This window comes from Amphiura filiformis, chromosome 11 (assembly GCF_039555335.1).
Source record: "Amphiura filiformis chromosome 11, Afil_fr2py, whole genome shotgun sequence".
Classification (NCBI taxonomy): Eukaryota; Metazoa; Echinodermata; class Ophiuroidea; order Amphilepidida; family Amphiuridae; genus Amphiura; species Amphiura filiformis.
Window position 1 is genome coordinate 43,005,411 of NC_092638.1, and position 22,413 is coordinate 43,027,823.

The 22,413-nt window shown below is 37.5% G+C and overlaps 1 protein-coding gene across 1 annotated transcript; it reads right to left on the minus strand.

The window, feature by feature from the left end:
* Nucleotides 1-328: 328 nt before the first annotated feature.
* Nucleotides 329-22,135, minus strand: LOC140164872 (protein Njmu-R1-like). The gene is given in 10 exon segments (XM_072188250.1): nt 329-1,847; nt 2,546-2,717; nt 3,275-3,331; nt 3,334-3,485; nt 4,456-4,520; nt 4,765-4,881; nt 5,883-6,093; nt 7,257-7,382; nt 10,394-10,486; nt 21,996-22,135. Coding segments are annotated over 10 exon segments (1,293 nt in total). The 3' UTR covers nt 329-1,687.
* Nucleotides 22,136-22,413: the final 278 nt, after the last annotated feature.

Genomic DNA, 22,413 nt, shown 5'->3' on the forward strand with positions numbered 1-22,413 from the left:
TATTTGGGGCATGGTTAAAATTATAGGCCCTTGGTGATCTCAAAACCATGACTATGCCCGAGGCGTGGCCGAGGGCATAGTCATGGTTTTGAGATCACCTGGGCCTATAATTTTAACCATGCCCTAATAAAAAAGCAGTCAATATTTGTTTTATATACCAAATCTTAAGATTCTTGTCATCTGTTTGGTTAAAAGCATCGATTTTGGGAAGAGAAATTAATAGTTTCAATGCGAGCGGCACACAGATTACAATCTCTGCGATTTCTGCGTGATTATAACATGTGAAAACATCAACGCGTGCGTAATATCATTTTAGGCTGGGAAAAACGCGCAGTTTGATCGTCCATAGTTCATTTTGCGGGCATGAGTTAATTCAATGACTGCACTTTCAACCAATCAGATGACAGGAATCTATATATGAGGTATATAAAAGTAAATAGATTGTCAAGTATTCGATGTGTGAAATACTCTTTTTAGGGGACTATTGCATCACACAAAATACATAAATATATTTGGTCACATGCGTACACTATCATACTTGATCCCAATAGATGCTTGTGATTCAAGGTATATTTTACTTACATTGCAAAAAATAATTATTGAAAAAAAACTAAATCAACAATTAAAAGCGCATCAGCTTCTTGGTCTGTCTATGGGAAACAAACATATCAACTGCTCAGTGCCATAAGTGGGTAAGTGCAATTATAGCTGTCACGTGTAGCTGCCATACAAACCTAGACAGGTAGCTAGATTTTCTTGGCTTCATGGGGGGGGGGGGGCAGAGGAGCGAATTGAATCTCACAACAGAATCACATGATTCTTATACGAGTATTTTACGCATTTGAATATGCCCAAGCGGGTGGCGCAACATTGAAACATTATTTATGACGTCATTCAAGAGTAACTATGACATCATAATTAATGTACTATCCCATATGTAGACAGAAAATTATCACAGCACCCTCATTTGCTGAAGATACAGGGTGTGCCTGAAATAACTGTATCGTTGGAAACTTAAATTGTTTGGGTATTTTAACGCATAAACCAAATATAACTAAATAACTGATGTGGTTGAAGAATATATCAGCTATCACATACTTTTTGAATTTTGACAATTGACCGCTCCATTTTTGAAATAACAGAATTTTACAAAACTACCTCATTTTCAGCCCCTTCTACAGAGTCAAATAGCTGTCAATGACAATAGTTGCCTCTTGCGCTGGTGATGCGAAGTGATCACTCCGAATACAGATCATCGATTGATATTTGAATCCGTGGAAAGGTTTGAAAATGAGGGAGTTTCGTACAATTCTTATATTTCACGAACGATGTGGTCAATTGTGAAAATTCAAAAAGTATGTAATAGCTGATTCATTTCTCAACCACACCAGTTATTTAGTTATATTTAGTTGTGGCGTTAAAATACCCAAACAATTAAGTTTTCAATGATACAGTTCTTTCAGGGATACCCTGTACTAGTCAATTTGGCAAAAACGTTCCAGTGAGCTAAAAATAGTTGTAATGTTGAAGTTAAAACTTTTACCACAATTCTTGCAATTAATCTGCTGTGCAGAGTTCACAAGCATATGCTTATATTGGCAAGAATCTTTGTAATGGACAATTTGAAATCCATGTTTCTGAAAGAATAGCCGATTTACATCACCAAACTCTGGTAGTGTTGACGACATCACACCTGTGCTTGTGTAAATCCATTTGTTTCTGATATAAACTCTTCTAGCACATGAAGAACACTCTGTGTATCCAAAGATGAGACGGTGTTCTCATCCTTCCAGATATGTCGTAACAATACTGCCCCATTGCCACAATCTCTAAGGAATGTATATGCTCTGTCAAAGAAAAAAAAGAATAAAATACTGAAAGTTGAAATAATGTATGGACTGTGACAGTTCATTTTACTTTCCACTGAAAACAATAATTATAAATACACATATGACAAAACTCATACAAACTAGCCCATCATTTTCATGTTTCAAGTTGGAACTATAACATGCTCATTAAAACTATTCATATAGAATTTTATACATGTAAGTCAATGCCCTTCTCGTTTTGCACATTACTATTGTGCAGACATTTCTAAGGAGGTTTATTTATTATTTATGAATTTATTATTTGAATATGCAGTGATCCAATACAGCCAGTTTATGAACATTGGATTAGCATGACTCTACCCAGGGTCTTAGATAGGATTTGACAAGTTTCATCATTTTTACCAAAACTGCATGTTCAAATTTTGAACCAGAAAACATAAACCAGACCTCTGCACCTTCTGGGGGGATCGGTCAGTTCAAATAGTTATTATGATAGCCTTGATTTCATCTTGTTTCGAGTTTACAGAACTTATTCAAGCAGTACTTTTAGAATTTAGCATAAATGTCACAGAAGCACACTGCCCATCGTAAATGGCAGGTGGACGGGTGGCTAGCTAACACCCTGACTCTATCTTTTCTTGCACAAAGCAGGTTTATGCACCAAATACTCAAAGTTTACTTGTCCATTCTATATTTGTTTACTAAGCACAACCAACCTGTATAACGCATAGTGGTCTGATTCAGCCTGCCTAACTAATCTTTTTAGGTTGTTAAGATCTTGTATAGTCCTCAGTTTACAGTCTTCTATAACTTGTCGTAAGAATTCCGGACTCTTCTGGTCTCCTGTTAACATCAGGTTACTCCACTCATCACAAAAAGAACTTTTATCTGACAAAGAAAATCAGCCATCAAATTATCTCAATATTTAATAGCTATGCAATAATTTTGAGCCCTGGCGGATGGTGAAACTGGTGGGGAGTAAGAATTTCTTAGTAAGCCAAAGGGGGGGGGGGGAACTATTTTTGGCAAGTTGAAAGGAGAGGCCAATTGTTTGCACACATTTTGAGGCACCTTTTAAATAAAATGCCCTAAAAAGGGTTGAGGTACCTTAGAAATAAAATGCTCTAAAAAGGCTATGCTAAAAAATATGCAAAATTTCCTGCTCACTATGTTCGTGTTAGACCATTAAGGTTTGCAAATGGGGTCCCACAAAATGTGGCACGTGCAAAGTGGGTGAGGGGTTTTTGCAGGCCGAGAGGGGTCAAACAAGTTTTGGCATGCCGAGAGGGCAGGCCACTTTAGGTTATAGAGGGCACACTATTTGAAAACAATTATGAGCCCCAGGAAGGCTCATAATTATTGCCAAGCCCCTTAAAGGGGCCTAATTGACAACATGATTTTTATCACCCACTATTTTTCACCCTTAGTGCCCACTATCTACTTACAAGCATTCTCAAATCTATGTACATTGCCCTCGATAACAAGCTTAACAAAGTCTGGTTGCTTGAAGTGGTTTTATCTCCTGCCTGAAGACACGAGTCTGAACTACTATCCAGATCAATTAAGGTTGGTTCTGATGAACCAGATGTACCATGAGATGAGTCTGTGTCACTCAGGTGTTGTAATAAGTCAGATAAACTACAAACTTGTAAGAACCTGAAACAGAAACAAAAGCACAAAGTAATTGATTGGTGATATCCAGGAAAAAGGTCTACAGAGGCATATGTGAAGTGAGATTTATTTGTGACACACAGTATATCCCATTTGTAGTGGCGGCACCAAGAAATTTTTTTCAAGGGGGCAAAGTGAATTTCAGGGGCCAAAATCAAACAACTTTATGCAAGATTGCAGCAGAAAGTGGAGAATTTCCTAATTTTGGGTTTTTACTGGGGGGGGCAGGGGGTAGGAGTTCTGATGGGGGATTTATCCCCATGCCCCTGCCACTGCCCATTTGCAGTTATCAAGGTATATACAGATTAACATTACATGAAAATAACCACCATGAAATTTCCAAAATAAATATGAAGTATCGTAATCAATCTATTTACCATGTTACCAACCCAGGAGACCAACCCAGTAATTTCCCTATTTTGAAACCCAAATTACACATATCTGATGCAAATCAATGTTGTTGTTCAAGATAATAGAAATAATACCCATTGGAAAAAAACTCCATGTGAAAATTATTTTGCTGTGATTCAAGTAAATATTTGACCATTTTTCATGCAAAAGGTGCATAATTTGCATGGGGGCACTTAAAAGATGCAAGTAAGAAAAGTTCACAGGTGTGCTAATTAGGGGGGCAATTTGGTAGTAACTTAGTTCCATAATATTGGGCAATTGACAATTAATTGGTAAGTTCCAATCAATTAAAAAGAATATTTTGAGAATTCTAATATCCGCTCTTAATGGTATGTTTGTGTAGATATCCACAAATAAAATGTATTCCCAAACTTAAAATGGATTCCAATTTTACATTTGAGAGTTTTACATGATTATGTACATTGCAATGCTCCATTGGCCAGTGTACTGTAATGTTGTTCTGTTAACAGAACTTAAATACAAATCTGATGATATTTCTGCCAAGTGAATGAATCAGCAATCACAAAATGCCCCTTTAACTTACTTGGTCAGATCAGATTTCAGTGCTTGGTCAGTTGTGACTACTTCTAGTTTTGCATCAAGTAATGCCTGCAATATGAAAAGTAAATATCCTTCAGAATATATCAATAGCCCTGTGATTAATGCTATTATAAACTCATCAGAATATATCAATAGCCCTGTGATTAATGCTATTATAAACTCATCAGAGATGGACTTCACGAGTTATAAAGGGCTATTCAATTTGAAATCCACATTCCCCCTGTGGAAGATTTAGAATAAAGTCTTCCACAGAGGAAGTATGGGTTTCAAGGAGAATAAACAGACAACTCACCGTATGAATAATAAAAGCTGTGTCTTCTTTGAATCGCTTTGTACATCTACATACATACTCTGCTGCATCTTTGTACCAGTTCTCCAAATAATGCCTGATTTTATCAGCTTGTGATGCCTACAAAATACAACAGGAAATTCATTGTGTAATTAACAAGCTACTTGACCAGCCCAGCAGGCCAAATGCCAGATGTAAAGCCCTGCAGGAAAAGACTTTGTCAACCTTAATTCTAGTGTAGTGTTCCAAATAATGTATTCTACCTCACACTGAGAACATCACCAAAACATACTTCAGACCTAAAATTTCACAGGGTAATGAAAACAATATTATGTAGTATGTACATGATACCAAGATCCAAAATATTGATGGGGTAAAATAAGGAATGAGGCTGTCAATTAGGTCACATACGAGGGGGTATCCAAAAGTTTTTGACATCACCCAGAAGTGAAAGAGCTATATCGATGAAATTTTGTCAGTGTAATCACTGGTCCTTATGTACATTATGGTCCAAAAATGGTCTCATAAGTATGTTTACTTTCTTTACAGGTGGCACTAGATGGGCAGTAGGCGCATAACCTTTTCATGATAAGATCCTCCACTTTCTTTGAGTTTCTTCGCTGTGGCCGCATCATCCGTAAGTGATGGACGTCCACTTCTTGGCTCATCTGTGAGGGACATGTGGCCAGTTTGGAAATTCCTTTTTCAAAAAGCAACAGTGCCATATGATGGGCAATCATCACCGAGGATAGCTTTCATTTCATCGTAGATTTTCTGAGCATTGTAGGCCTAACCCTTCAAATGCAGGAACTGAATCATGCTGCGTGCCTCAATTTTTATCATCATGCAGGTTATGCGCCTACTGCCCATCTAGCGCCACCTGTAAAGGAAGTAAACATACTTATGAGACAATTTTTGGACCAAAACTTTTGGATACCCCCTCGTACCTTTAATATCACTCTGGCCCAACCCATAATTTAACAAGATCCCACCCAACCTGGACCTACTGCTTGATTTGCTTGTACTAGCTTTATGCTTTATAACCTTTTCCTCCTGTATTGAAGGCAGAAATACAAACAAAGTTGTGCTGATAGTGCCAAAATGACCATCCCTGTTATTACCTCATTATCAAGTACAGCTAGTAAGCCCTCGCTATATGCATCCAGCTCTGGTCTAAACAACTCCACTGTGTTCATATCATCTGTGAGCAGACACACTACATACTCATTATTGGATGTATAGAAGTATGTGGGATGTCCTTCTTGGTCTATGTCTGCTTCTTGTCGAGATGCCTGACGCAGCAGGTAGAAGTAGCAGCTAAGTGTCTCCTCGCTGTGAGAATGGTACACAGATATAAGCTACATTTCAGAATCAATAGCAAAACATTAAGTGATCGAGGTCTGTGGAAGAGATTGTCAAACATACCATAAAACAAGAAATACTCTTGTGCCTTCAATCTGTCATCAGTGACAAGGGTTTGGACGAAGTGTTATGGTTCCACACGATCGGAAAGATATGTTGGTGCAGAATTGTTAAGACTTTGTATAAACAAAGTGGACAATTTTGTAAACAATCCTCTGCTCAACAGATCACCAATTATGTAAACTTTCAAAACAGGTGTGACATGAGCAATGGCTTTAGTAAAAGTGACTGATGAAGTTTATTTAGGGTGCAATGTTCTGTATACACTGTAAGGACTTTGCTTGGGATTTGATGATGTCGTGGAGAAAGAAAGTTTCCAATGTCAATCTTGAAGACAATTTTTTATTACTTCCATAGTCTGTACTGTGCATCAACGGTCATAACAACAAGACGGCTGATTGTTGCATAGAAGTAGTGCCTCTTCTATGCGATAAATCATCAAGATCGTGCCCCCGGACCATGGAAGTAATAAAAAAATTACTTGAGATGTAAGAAAAGCATGCACCATCATTTTAGCAGTTACATTTAAGATGGCTTCAGGCAAGTGGTACCTATAATTGAAGACCGAATTAAAAAGACTAGCTTGCGTATGACGTCCTGTCAACCAGACCAAAATTGCCGTACTGCGCAGGTCAGCAACCAATCACGCCGTGGCTTTTCCCTGACGTCAGACGTAAACTAGTCTTTTTTAATTCTACCTTCAATTATACCTATATCTGAAATATCCCAATTTTAAAACCCTACCCCTAAATCAAAACCCCTGATAAAATGTTTTGTAATATTGATCATGTAGATGTCACCAGCTCTCTTTAGTTAGTTTAACATGCACCAAGATGCACGTGACGGGCAATTAACCTCATTTTTGCAGCATGAAATTTATAGGTGAAAATGGAATTAGGTAAAAATGTCAGTAGTGCCCTTTTGTCAGGGTAGAGCAGTATTGTAGTCAGGTTAGCTCAATCAGTAAGGCACTGGCACATTGGTGTGTGGTGACGAAAGTTGCGAGTCCCGATGCAGTTTGTTCATTCTTGGGGCATAATTGAGCTAAGTTATTTTGAGTGATTTGTCCTTACCCTACATCTACACGGCTCACATTTCCACTTCCACCATACACAGTACCCCTGGAAAGTTTCTTGAAGATAAAATCACGAACTTCTGTCTCTTGCTCTGCTACGAGATCTGTTGCTATCACTGAAAGACTGTATTCATTATCAAAACAACAAGACTGCATTCATTATCAAAACAACAAGACTGCATTCATTATCAAAACAATAAGACTGCATTCATTATCAAAACAACAAGACTGCATTCATTATCAAAACAACAAATGCATATCAATTGGTAAGTAGCAATAAGTTTCCTGGGCCCACCCTTTTTCTTTAAATTTATTTGTCAACATTGAATAAATGCATGAGAACAGGATTAATAGGTTCACATAACACTGCAGAGTTGATCAAAAGTAAATAATAAATACTTACATACTGTATGTATTTACTCTATTATTAAGGGATGGGGTATGGACGTTTGGACAGTATTTTTTGTGGGACATGAGAGCACATCAGGCATATCGAATTGCATTCTGAATAGGAAGAATGTCCTTCTGATATCAAATAATTTTGATTTTTTGAAATTCGCGATATAATACGCATTTTATGGGAAATGATTAAAATTTTGAAATTTGCGATATAATACAAATTTTATGACAAATTATTAAAATTTTATATTTTTTATATTTAACAGTCCTCGAAGTAAACTTTATAAATCTAATGATATGTACTTAAAGCGTATGTAGCTGGGAAGAAAAGCAGACAATCAATTAAAAATTTTGACCTCTCGTATTGAAGATATGGATTTTTTTTAAAAAAAAAAAAAAAAAAAATTAGGTCTTTTGGGGAAAAAATGTATATCAATAATATGAAAGGTCAAAATTTTCAATTGATCGTCGGCTTTTCATCCCAGCTACATATACTCTCAGTACATATTATTAGATTTATAAAGTTTACTTCGAGGACTGTTAAATATTAAAAAATTAAAAAATATAAAATTTTAATAATTTGTCATAAAATTTGTATTATATCACAAATTTCAAAAAAATCCAAATTATTTGATATCAGAAGGACATTCCTCGTATTCAGAATGCTATTCGATAGGTCTGGTGTACTCTCAGCTCCCACAAAAAATATGTGAAAACGCCCCTAAACGTTAAAGGTGAACCTCATTGAAAATAAAGTTATATATCAATGGAAAGCTTATGATGCCAGGAAGCAGAAAAGAATATTTTTTATTTGCCTAAAGTACCAGGATAGACGTAATCTCCCTGCAAAGATTGGATATTGGCACCCCCCCCCTAAATTACAAAACGAAATCGTTCAAATTGGGCGCTTTCGTTGATGACGTCAGCACGGGGACACACAATGTCCATGCATTACTATAGTGTGGCATGCATCGGGCCAATGCACAAACTCATGTCATTGTCAACTTACTTTACATGAAAAATATCTTCAATAAAAAAGAATAACACGAAGGAAACATCATGATCAAATCAAGAATGAAGTTCCTGAATAAAGTGTGTGGATTAAAAAATGGGAAAAGTGCTGGCCGGGGTGATTTGGGATAGGCCAAGCCATCCACGATATGCAGGGAATATTACAGTAAAGCACGAAGAGCGAAGATTCGCCAAAGAACCGGAATGAAAACAGATTGCAAAAAATAACTGCTAGTGCTACCAGTTCAGATTGTCACACCAAGTTGAGATGAACTTATCACAATGAGAAAATGAAGGAATAGAATAAGGTACATGTACAGGATTTTTGTAATTATTTCTTAACTTTACAACCGGTCAATGCGGTCATGTATGATAGGCGAACTCGTAGATACATACGGGATGAACTCAGTGACTGACTATGACTGAGTCTCAGTCGCCGAGTGTTCCGTATCCGCGACTGTACGTACTGTACTTGCAGACAAAATGACCGATTTGATATTCACATTCTGATATTTCCAACTTATTGCTACTTCATCAGCAAAATTTATTCCTGTAAATGTTCCAAATATTTATAAGGGAACGATTGATCAAATCTGCTGAAACATGCTTGTTAAAACACGACGCAAGGACGAAGCGAGTCGCTGTGTTTGTGCATACCCACCTTGATTGGCGCGGCTCCCTGTAATTTCTTCCCCGGGAATTTCTTCAGCAGCAATTTACGCATCGTGTTCGGTAATCCATAAAACATGAATGTTTCACTTTTTCAGTACACTGATTGTACTATCATTAAAAGAATCGTGACACAAGTGACAATATTTTAATTTTATTCAGATTTCAGAATTCCATGAAAATAACGGTCTACTAAGCCTAAATTGTATTTATTTTATAATAAAGTATCTGTTTCTTTCAATCGTGATTGTGTGGAAAGAATGTACCTGGAGAATGTATTACCGCAATGCGCTAAATATGAAAACCTTTATATGGGCTGGATTTGATGAAATCGACGATATTTTTAAAAATCAGATATTTTAAAATGAATCAAGAATAGGGAATGTCACAAACAAGTTATTTAATTTGTTATTCGATCATGTTTATTCAGTCCATGACATGGACGGTAGCAGCAAGCATGTGCGCATGGGATTGAGCCCGGCGCGAAATTCAAGCTCAATTACCCAGTTATACCCAGCCAGTTATGACTGATTTTGTCAAAAATTTACGGAAAATTTTCGTGTTGACAATAATTCTATTATTTCTAATATATATAAGGAATCAGCAACTTGAAGATTCTTCTCATTTCAAGCTTTATTGTGAAAATCAGACTTGCCGGGCAGCTTGCAAAGTACAGGAAGCAAGTCTTGTTTACATGTTTCGAGTAGGATCACGTGACTCGAACCCTGAGCTTACGTCACGAGCATTCCCAAGGTCATAGACGATTAATTTGGGTGCTTTTTTGGCGTAGCCTTAAAAAAAAAAAAAAATTCATTCATTTTTTTAATTTTTCAGCTTTATTGGCCATCAAAAAAATCGGAAAAATATTTTTTAGTATCCTGATGTCATAAGCTTTCCATTGATATATAACTTTATTTTCAATGAGGTTCACCTTCAATATCCCATTCCTTAAATGCCCCCATCTTTTTATGTAAATGCTGGTAGCAGTAAACTTGGAATCCCATTCAAAATTTGACTTGTGATAACTGACATCTGACTCGTTTTAATGTAGCATACCTGAAATCTTGATTGGATGTTGCTTCCCTCTGTAAGAAATCTTTTACTGATGGTTTTTTATCGCCCATTGGTCCAGCATCTTCAGGATTTGGTCTATTGAAACAACAAGATAATGATGTTAGTGGTAGTAGTTTGTACTTTACTGACATTTTGAGTTGGCAACTACATGTAGGCCTAGTTTTTGGCCAAAAACAGCAGACCATACTTATATACATGTAGTGCTTTACACTGAAATCTCTATGTGTTTCTACAAAGAACATAAATTTAGACAAAAGCAATAGATTTTAAGCAGTACAAAAAAATAAAATAAAATTAGATAAGTTTTTGCCATATTATTATATCAAATTTTGCATAGAAATGATCATCGGAAAAATTAAAGATATAGTGCATCTGTTTACATATTGTATTTTCACATTACTATTTTTATAACCTTAAAGCACACAGGGTCACTAAGTGACATCTTTAAAAGTAATGATGATAAGTATATTTAATAATACGGTAGTATACACATTTTCAGAAAGGAAATGGTGCAAGGAATCCAACTAGCATTGCAAATTTCTGATAAAATGAGCAGTTTTTGATTTTCCATGCCATTACAACTTGCCTGAAATTTTGAAATCCATGAAAACTGCATACCGTAAAGATTGCCTAATGGCGCATAGGGTCCCTTGATGTAACTGGAATTTCATGCACAAACTAACAGTGACCTCCCATAAAAATTGCACTCTATAATAATTCTTGTTGGCATTTTCAGAGGGAGCTTCCCATTTGCAAGTGAAATTCATCCCCGTTGATTTGATACCCTCTGTCGGTCAACATTCACTTAAAGTACACACTTAAGGGAGTATTTTGTGATCCTAGCATCCTCTTTTTATGAAATTTTTCAGTAGATATCCACGAAAAAAGCTTATTCCGAAAATTTCAGTTGATTCCGATTTTGCGTTTGCGAGTTGTGCATGATTATTACTCCATAGACAAGGTGTTGTAATTTTCGTTCTGGTATACCAGAACGAAATTCAAATTTCACGATATCTTTGCTATTAAAACGAACTAATATGTCCTATCTTCACAACGTTAATTTTCTCAACAAGCATGACAGCAAGGAAAGAGATAGATACAAAAGCGCCAAGGATTTATCATTTAAATATTGGTCCAATGCACTTAAAATCCACCCATACATGTATACCAAAATCGCTGAAAAGGTACCCTAAAACTGTGGCACATCCCGTTTACCTCCAACCAGGGAGACCCCCCCCCCCCCCGTATATTTTGTATCGTGTATGATCATGAGAATAATTGAATATTTCCGAAATCCTTGCTTTTCCTTGTGTTTATAACACTTTTTAATCAAAGTTTTTTACTCCCGTCCTCTATCAAAGTACAATCATGACATGACATGAACTGGCGGCACGATAAAAATAACATTTTCAACCTAGTTTTTGACTCCATCGTCTCCATCAAACTACAATCATGAGCACCCCTATACATCAATCATCCGAAGATTGAAGAATGCTTTGCCAACCGATAACCAAGGCATTTGTTTCCTATAGGCCTACTTGACAACATTTTATGCAGAACAAGTATATTTGGCGCTAGATCGCTAACATTACTTAGAACTAAGTCTGCATGCATGACCACATTATTGTCGACTCCAATTCGTTTATTCCACTGAATACTGTGAACTACATCTAGGCCTATATATGGACACACAAAATACGGGAGATGTGAGAGCAGGGATGCCAATGGGTGTTGAAAAAAAAATCTGAAAGTTGCGAACGTAGGGAGCGAAGCGACCGGAGTCTCGCCCCCACGGCCGGGGTCCAGGGGCAAAGCCCCGGTGTACACATTTTACACTGCAGGAGACACCATTTCTGAGGGTAAAATTACATTCAAATGGATTAAAAAGTAAGGTTATTTTGAGAAAACAAGCCTAGATAACAGCCTTGAAGACTATCTATTATACATGTAATATTCTTCAAGGCTTGTTTTCTCAAAATTATACCATAAAATATGCAAATTAGGTACCTAAGCCCAGGCAATTTTAGCAGAATTAGCACTCCAAAAGGCCATTTTTAACATAAAAACCTGTTTTAGACTTTTTTGAAAAAATGCTTTCTTTATCCCAAAAAAGTGGTTTTCAGTTTCCTATACTTTTGTACATGAGAGACATTCTCCAAAGTATTTTTATGGCCTACATGGCTGAAATGGATATATATAATGCACAATATAAAAACGATGATTCATCACATTTTTGAACCCCCCCCCCTATTTTTTGGTTAAATTTTCAAAAAATATTTTTGGCCAAAAAAGCAAGTTATATGCCCTAAATTACTTGTTATTTAATGTTGGAAACCATAGAAATACTGCTACTTAAAAAAAAAGCCAATTTATGTTTACAACATTGGATAAAGTTGTACATTTTAATTACTTTTACTTCTACTGAACAGCTAGCAATGCATACTAATTCAATGTGTTCCTGACTGTTCAATAGAAGCAAAAGTAATCAAAATGTACAACTTTATCCAACTTTGTAAAATAAAATTGGCAATTTTTTTTAAGTAGCAGTATTTCTATGGTTTCCTACCTTGAATAACAAGTAATTTAGGGCCTATAACTTCTCTTTTTTTTGGACAAAAATATTTTTGAAAATTTAAAAATTTTTTTTTTTTTTTTTTTTTAGAAAATCAGATTTTTTTTGGAAAAATACAAAAAAATCGGAATTCCGATCGGAAGATTGGCATCTCTGTGAGAGATAAGACTGTTTATATCAACCAACGACCAACATGAAAATGATGACGTAACAGCTGTTGCTCAGTTATGGGGGTTTCACTCTCATGTAATCTCTTTCTCAGTCAGTTACTGACCACAGCAGCTGAAAGGACTATCCCATCATGCATTGCAGTATATCTGCATGCCCCATAGCAAATGTATGCAAAAAATAAACAAGAGCTGCTTAAAAATTGAGAGCTATGGATAGTTTCACAATACATTAGGGGTCATATTTTTGCAAACAAAAGTCTAAGCTTCCCTGATTTAAACGAGTTATTTAAAGTTGAAGTGAGGGATTTTGTGTACATTTTCTATGGCACATTCAGTTCTAAAGCATAATGGGATACTCCCTTCAGCTGCTGTGGTTACTGACATGTAAAACAAACCCATGACAAGTCAAATAGAGAGTGGGCATGCGGCTACACTGCATTTATCTATCTCTATCTATCTATCTCTATGGTTGAGTCGGCAGGGAAATAAAACATCACGCCAACTTGATTGGTGCTCTCGCGTGCATGATGGGATTAATTGCTTGTGTCTTTGATTTGTTTCTTGAAGGCTTCCAGGCTTGGTAATGTTACGGTGGTTTCGGTAAGTCGGTTCCAATCTCGAGTTGTACGAGGAAAGTAGGAGAACTTGTAAATGTTGGTGTTGGCAGATGCCTCTTGGATTTTCTTGTTATGACTACGGTACCTCTGGTCCTACTGTCTACTGCTGGTGTGATGTACGGTACTGGTCTTTGTTGATCCCCACCAGGTTATTGTCAATTTTGAACATCATATGAAGGCGACTTTTTCTTCTTCTTTTCAAATACTGGCCAACATCTCTGGTGGAATCAAGCGGTCAGGGTAGTGCGCATGCAGATGAAATTTAGTTATTCTGGTTGGTTGCTTTGCTTCTTTTGGTAATTCTCTACTGCTTCTTTGAATTGTTTGGGTTCTGTTATATTGTAACCACTGTTTCAGGTAGTGAGTTCCAGTCTTTAACTGTTCGAGGTATGAAAGAATGTTTATAGCAGTCTTTTGATGTAGATAACGGTTTGAAAGCTTTGGAGTTTGAGTGCTGTGAGGATCGTAGAGTGGGCTGAAGGAGGTTTCCAACTGGTAGGGATACATGTAGGTGACCGTGAATTGACTTATGGAGAATAGCGAGACGCCTTGTTCGTCTTCTAGTTGCAAGTGGCTCCCAGCCTAGCTTATCCAGCATTTCTGTAACACAGCCTTTTGACTTGGTCTTATAGTCATTCAGGCAAAACCGAGCTCCTCTCCTTTGGACCCCTTCCAGCTTGTTAATGAGGACTTGTGTGTAGGGATCCCATACACTTGATGAATACTCGGCGAGTGGCCGGACGAGGGTTTTAAATGCAGATTCTTTGATGTGTTGTGGACATTGGTACAAGTTTCTTGAGATGAAGCCAAGGGTCCTATTAGCTGTTGCAGTGATTTTATCAACATGTTTATTCCAAGTAAGGTTGTTTGTTATTAATACTCCAAGGTATGGGTGACTGTCAGTCTGCTCCAAGATTGATTCCCCAAGTTTATATTGAAAATGCTTTACTGTTCTTGCATGTGTGAGTCTCATCACAAAGCATTTTGGGGGATTGAAGTGCATTTGCCAGTCTTTTTCCCAGGCGACAAGTGTGTTTAAGTCATCTTGGAGTGACTTGGAATCAAACTCGTTTTGGATTTCTCTGTATAATACGCAGTCGTCTCACTCGTCTGCGAAAAGACGAACACTTGAGTTAATGTTGTTTGGTAAGTCATTAATGTATGCGAGGAACAATAGCAGCCCAAGCACCGTGCCCTGAGGGACGCCCAAAACAACATCGGTCCATGTTGAATGCTCACCACCGACGTCGACCCTCTGGACACGATGCTTGAGGAAGCTAGTGATCCACGCATGTGTTTTATTATGAATGCCATAGCGTTTGAGTTTCTGTAAAAGACGATTATGGTGGAATACATCAAATGCTTTAGAGAAGTCCATTATCACCATATCAATTTGAGTTTTGTTGTTAAGTGTAAGAGCCAGATCTTGAATGGTGAGAATGAGTTGGGATTCTGTGGAATGTTTACTTCTGAAACCATGCTGCTTGTCTGTGAGAATTGAATGTAAATCAAAGTGGTACATGATATTTGAGTGAATAATATGTTCAAGCACTTTGCAACATATAGGCTACTGGTCAATGACACGGGACGATAATTAGATGCCAGGGTCCTGTTTTTTAAAAATTGGGGAAATATTTGCTTGTAACCAAGACTTGGGGAGCTCGCTAGTGTCAAGGGATATCTGAACAAGAGCACCACTGGTGCTGTAGCTCATTTGTTATGAGTTAGGGTCAGGAATACCATGCGTAGCTATGTATAGCCATGCATAGATATGTATAGCCATGCATAGCTATGTATAGCCATGCATAGTTATGTATAGCCATGCATAGCTATGTATAGCCATGCATAGTATGTATAGCCATGCATAGCTATGTATAGCCATGGATAGCTATGTATAGCCATGGATAGCTATGTATGGTCATGTATAGCCATATGTAACCATGTCATGGCCATGTATAGCCATGTATAGCTATGTATACAGGGCTGCCAACTTTGAAAAACACATTTCAGTATTCTCAAAATCACCATAGTGCTGTGATCAAGCACAAATCAGCATTTTGAAAATATACTTACGGTTCTCAAGATATTTATTCAAGGCATTTATTTATTTGTACCTTTTGCTTGTCGAGTATCCTTTGATTTTATTTTGTTTAATACAGTTTTGTTTGTATATTTAATGTCTTGGATGCACCATCGGATAGATGAGTGCCACTGATGTAAAAGCAATTTCCAAATAAAAACTTGAAACTTAAAAACTACAACAGTTTCATGGTAAATGGCATGCATAGCTATGTATAGCCATGCATAGTTATGTATAGTCATGCATAGCTATGTATAGCCATGCATAGCTATGTATAGCCATGCATAGCTATGTATAGCCATGCATAGCTATGTATAGCCATGCATAGCTATGTATAGCCATGCATAGCTATGTATAGCCATGCATAGCTATGTATAGCCATGCATAGCTATGTATAGCCATGCACAGCTATGTATAGCCATGCATAGCTATGTATAGCCATGGATAGCTATGTATGGCCATGTATAGCCATGCATAGCTATGTATAGCCATATGTAACCATGTCATAGCCACGTATAGCCATGTATAGCTATGTATAGCGATGTATAACTATGTATACAGGGCTGTCAACTTTGAAAAACACATTTCAGTATTCTCAAACCTCAAAATCACCATAGTGCTGTGATCAAGCACAAATCAGCATTTTGAAAATATACTTGCGGTTCTCAAGATATTGATTTATTCAAGGCATTTATTTATTTGTACCTTTTGCTTGTCGAGTATCCTTTGATTTGATTTTGTTTAATACAGTTTTGTTTGTATATTTAATGTCTTGGATGCACCATCGGATAGATGAGTGCCACTGATGTAAAAGCAATTTCAAAATAAAAACTTGAAACTTAAAAACTACAACACTTTCATGGTAAATGAAATAAATAAATAAATAAAATTTTGCACACACATCTAATTTTCCTGACTTCATATTTCAAACAAGTGCTCCCTTCAATCTTCAGAACAGGGAAAGGACACTAGCCTAGTGTTTACTCCCAGCACTTCCCTGTTCAGACTTTCTGTTTGTCTGTTTTGTAATGTCAGAGAGGGGTTGTCATGGTCCCATATACTGATATACTAGGCCAGTGCCAGTCAAAAGGACATTTCACCTTGAGTAAATGTTTACATAACTAATTGGGTCAAGATGTGTGATATAAAGTGTAAATGAGTGAGATGTTTGTTCATAGTCAAGGTTGCCAACCAACAATTTGGTAGCCCAATTAGTTCTGATTTGGGAGAATTTGAGACACTATTTGCTCATGGCTCGTGCACAGAAGCAAGGGCCTATACTAGACAGCACAAGCCCAATTGGTGCTAAAAGCAACACTGAAAAGCAGACATTGTAGCCGCACTGAAACAGTAAAGTTCAACAATCTCTTTTACAAATTTGCACGATCAAGGAGTTTGTACAGTGTTTGTAATATGAAAAGCACCACAAACAGTCTACATGTACATAGGAGACTATTCCATGAAATTTGGTAAAACTTTTCGTAAGAAAATGCTCCAAAAATGATACTTTCTGTCCGAATTTTTTTAGCTAAATAAGTAACAATCATGAACCATCATGCAAAGATCGCTGCCTCAAATTACCAGATCCATTGCTCAAACGATGTAGCAAGAGAAAGAAAAAAACATAAAGAAAAATGGACCATGCCTATAGTGCATTGCGCTTACGCAATGAGCTAAAAATGACACGAAGTGCTGGTGCTATTTCATTAGCAGCCAGCTTGAGTAACCGGGAAGATATCCCGTCAGGACCTGTTGCTTTACTTGGATCCAAATCATTAAGCAACTTGGCAACTCCCTCAGTAGAGATGAAGATCTCTGGCATGCTGGGAACATGCAAATCAGATTCCTGGGGAAGATTTGGTTTTTCATCGGTGAAAACCTACTTAAACTGATCGTTTAAGATCTCGGCCTTGAATCTGTTTTCTGATTCAAGTTTGCCATCCCTTATCAAGGTTGGAATACCTGTCGAATCGACTTTTAAACTCTTGATAAATGACCAAAACCTTTTTGGCGAATCTGAACAAACGGATGATATGTAGCTCCTGTATGCGTTTCTTGTGACTTTGTGTGTATTCTTACGCTCGTTTGTAAACCTTAATTAGGTTGGGTGTTTTTTTTATTTTTTAAAAGCATTGAAGGCTCTCTGCTTGCGTTTATGCAAGCGACGGATCTTTTTTGTGATCCATGGAGATTGAGTACGTTTGGAGATTATTTTTGTAGGTATGTGGCGGTTCAATTCTGATTCCAATCAATGTCTGGACTTAAACCCTATTAAAAGCTATGAAACCAAGATAACACTCAATGAAAACAGCTCAACTATGTTACATCAGATCTTCTCTGGTTAAATACACACTGCACTTGTGTCTGTTTTACCTGTGCAATGAGCAATGAGCTGGTATTATAGTTTCAGTTGGGTGAAGCGATTATAAAGCTTAACATAAAGGTAACAATACTGTGGGCTTTTGTTTACGAAATGAGACAATAGTCTGCTTATTGTTAACCAGCGTTCTTGAAAATGAGAAGCTTAATGACTTAACACGGTTTAGAAATAATTTCTTCATATTTTTTGGTGTTATCTGTTGTTTACATATCCTTCCTAAAACACTAAAGTACCAATATTTCCAAACACCTAAATATTAGCTAAAAATTTAGGACATGTTACAAAACTATATTTTCTAGAATTTCAGAGAATACTTTAAATATTGGCGGTTATTTTTTACACAGTGGCGTCAACTAGGCAATGGCCTATACTTCTAACATACACTATTTGTAGAGGTCACAGCGTCAATGGTGAGCGCACTGAGTATTGTGTATAGGAAAAGCGGACAGTAACTACAGTATGTATGGCCTACTACTAGTATATAAAGTAAATCCGAACTGGTTTGCAGTTTGCTGAAGGTCGGATTCATAGGGACACCGCGCATAAGTTATACAAATTAGCTCCCGGCGATACACTGCAGATCGCAGAACTGTGTGCATAGTTTACCACCACTCTGCCTAGCTATATAGTTATGTACAATACTGTATGAGTTTCTTATGAGTGCATGTCCATCTTAATAATAAGTCAGTTCGTACTTTTCATAAACTACTTTTTGAATCATAACTTTCGTGACCGAGGATATCTTGCAACTACGTGAGTACGTGACGCTCGTCTGGCAAATTCTTAATGAATAAATTCGCTTCACGTAATGAGTAAGTCGTACTTAATTAGTCAGTTTTACCTCCGAGTAATGAAAAACTCTAACATGATCATGATTGGTCAATTTGGCTCCACGGAGCAAAAAGTCAGCTACGCGTAGCAGCTCCACGTTGTGGCGGTTGCGGCCTACCATATCAGTATCCCATAGGATATTTCTATTGCAAGAAAATTTGTTGTCAGGTTTTATCTTAAATACACTAACTGGAAATTAAATACACTAATAAGTGAGGACCGGTATTTTGCTGTGGATATGTTTAACTGCAATTTGCGGGTAAAAAATTTGAAATCCTGAGTAAAATTTTTTATCATATTCAACTCTTTGAGAAAAAATTTATATAAAAGAATTCATGTAAAATCCAGCTGCAATACAATGTACATTATTGACACACTATCACTCTCTTTATCTACGGCAATAATAGAATATCGATTTCAATCAAATTGAATACGATGCTCAGTTTTGAGTTTGTAGTTGACTACTAAGCGACCTAAACGATCGATTGCTAGCCAATCAGATAGAACTCCTTTTCTTGCGTTCGTTGAAATACCAGTCGCCCGTCGCTCACCAACGGAGTATTAAATTTATATTTATCGTATAGGATAGGAAGTCGACACTGTGTGGCGTTACCAAAATCTCTGTCCTTGCGGATGATGGAGTAATTACATTGTATCGGGGAAGAGCTCACTGCTATTAACAGAGCTATCTAAATGGGTCTCGGTCCCAATGATCACATCGGGGTTATATGTTTCAATACACACCGCAAGATCGGCGACCTTACCTCTAAGGCTACCAAAGTTAATACCGGTAACCATTGTTTTGATGGCATTTCTAACATTGTTTTTCTTTTGAGGCTTTTCAGTGTGACTACAACTACTGGACCTTTTGGGTGTTCCTGGTCTCGTTTTAGTTTTACTACTGGATAGATAGGTTTGTATCCCAACGTGGGGATGAAGCTGCCAACGGTGGACTAAGAGGCTCACTGCAATCAGTAGCTAAACTAGAAAAGCTGTTTGAAAGCTCAAAAGAGGTGTTGGAAAACAAAGAACTAGCAAAATTTGGCATGCCACATTGGCAACATATCCATGACACCTGGCTATTTTGAAGTGCCTCATAATTTGGTGTACACATTCCCATGCAATCCACATGAAACCAACCATCGCATTGATCACAACAAGTGGCTCTTTGATTCCACCTAGCAGCAGCCTTCTCACATATAACACATGGAAACTTTGGCTTGTATGGGCCGGGATTTGGATGGAGATCCCCGGCTTGCATGATAATGAACATATAATATAAAGCAGAAACATTGGTACACTTATGATTGTTGTTCAATTGAGATAATACATAGAAATTCTTTGACTTGTAACCTGAAATGGTATTGAGTGTTGCAGGGAAATATTTGTAGGCCTACTGATAAAGTGATATTCAGAAGAAAAGAGCAGTACTAGATGAGTTTGATTAACATAGAAACCCTCGAGTTTGTCATAACCATACACTTCATATTCATTGTTTACATTATGATTATTCAGAAACTTGTCCGCCCCCCGTATGAGTCCATACAATAATAGGCCTACAATATAATTCATCTTGCGAGCGAGACTGAATACATGGAGTGATGAATAGGTCACCTATCACAAACCAGTTGTACACCAGGGTTCGATTTAGGGGGGTTTTACATGCACAAATGCATGTAACTTTGGCTCTGTGCATGTAGAATTTTGCCTGTGCATGCAAAATTTTGTGTTATTCAGCCCATTTTGAGGAAAAAATCAGAGTTGTGCATGTAAATTTTATTTTCTAAATCGACCCCTGAGTTGTACTAACTCACGACAGCCATCCGTAAATCCTCAGGGTTCAGGGTGAAGCTAGCTTTCCATTGTGTTGCGAGTGGTGCGAGCTGCCATCTTTAAAATCCACAGTCCCGGATGTACACGCTGTGCACGTTCGAATCCTATGGCACAATACAGTAAACTGCTGGTGACGAAGAATTTTTAGTCACAAAATTTGCAGAAAAAACCAATTTGCAACCAAAAACACCAGTGTCCATCCGATCTAGGATGTTAAATAGACCGATTGGTAAACTTTATGTGTCGAGAGGTGAGCTCAAAAGGTGAAATTTAGGCCCAGTTTTCTGCAGCGATGTTTCAAACAGAACCACTCTCTCTGACACGCATGCGCACTTTCTCTCCTTCTTTCTCTCAGGGTGTCCCATTCTAAGACAGTCAGCATATCAGTCACACGTGCACTACTCTGCTGCCCATAGTAGTCGTTCATACAGAAGCGTGCAGCTCTGTCTGGATCATCTCCAACTTTTTGATGTCTTTCTCTCGAAATGGGGGTTAGTTCCAGTAACTGTAACTCGTCATACCTAAACTAAAATGCAGAAAACCTTTGACGAGCGCTTATTGTAAGGATACATCGCGTATTTACTGTGTTGCACGCACTTGTCTCTGATTGGCTGTTGAGGCGATCTGTTGTTGCTGAGTGGAAATTTATGAATGAACTGTGCGCCGTACGCGTTGTTAGCGCCGAATTTGCAACATCACAGTAGTCGCGCTCGTCAAAGGTTTGCTGCATTTTAGTATAGGTCCGCATGTCATTATGTTTATTATGATAAAGTTTAATCATCATATAAAAGACTGACATGACTGAGGTCTTGCTGGCAGGACTAGTAGTGGGGATCCCATTTCAAGGTACCAGATCGTGCTAAAAGCTTGCCGCTTATTAGTCTTGCCAGCAAGACTTCAGTCTTTATCATAAACATAATGACATATACGGACCTGAGTATGCTGAGTTACAGTTACTGGAACTAGCCGCTTATGCGATGCGATGTAAGGTAGCCGAATTTGACAACCTTGCACACGTAGCGTAGTGCAACAAGATTATGAAGATAAAATAACTAGTAATAGAGAAATCTTACAGTATTAATTTACAAAAGTATTCCTCACCTATTCGCATGGTATGTGTACAATGCATAAAACCTATGAACTGTCGGTAATTCTGCCTTAATTTCTTTCACGGAATCTGAAGTTGGCGTTTGCGTTGTTTTGATGGCAGCCATTTTGACAGGTAACTCAGAGTCCGTCATTTAATTTAATACACTATACGCATAAGACCGCGACACCGTCAATTTATTTTCACAAAAGAAAACTTAGGCTATTAAATCTCAGGACAGTTTCGATGTTGAGTGATCATGTGATGTTGATTGATTGATATTTATTATGTTGATGATTGATTCCCGGGGATTGATTCAAGGGCGTAAATATCGGGTGGGGGCAGGGGGACACGCCCCCCTCACTTTTTAAAGTGGGGGGCACAATATCAAATGTCCCCCCAATTTTTGGTTCCCACCCCCAAAAAAAAGGA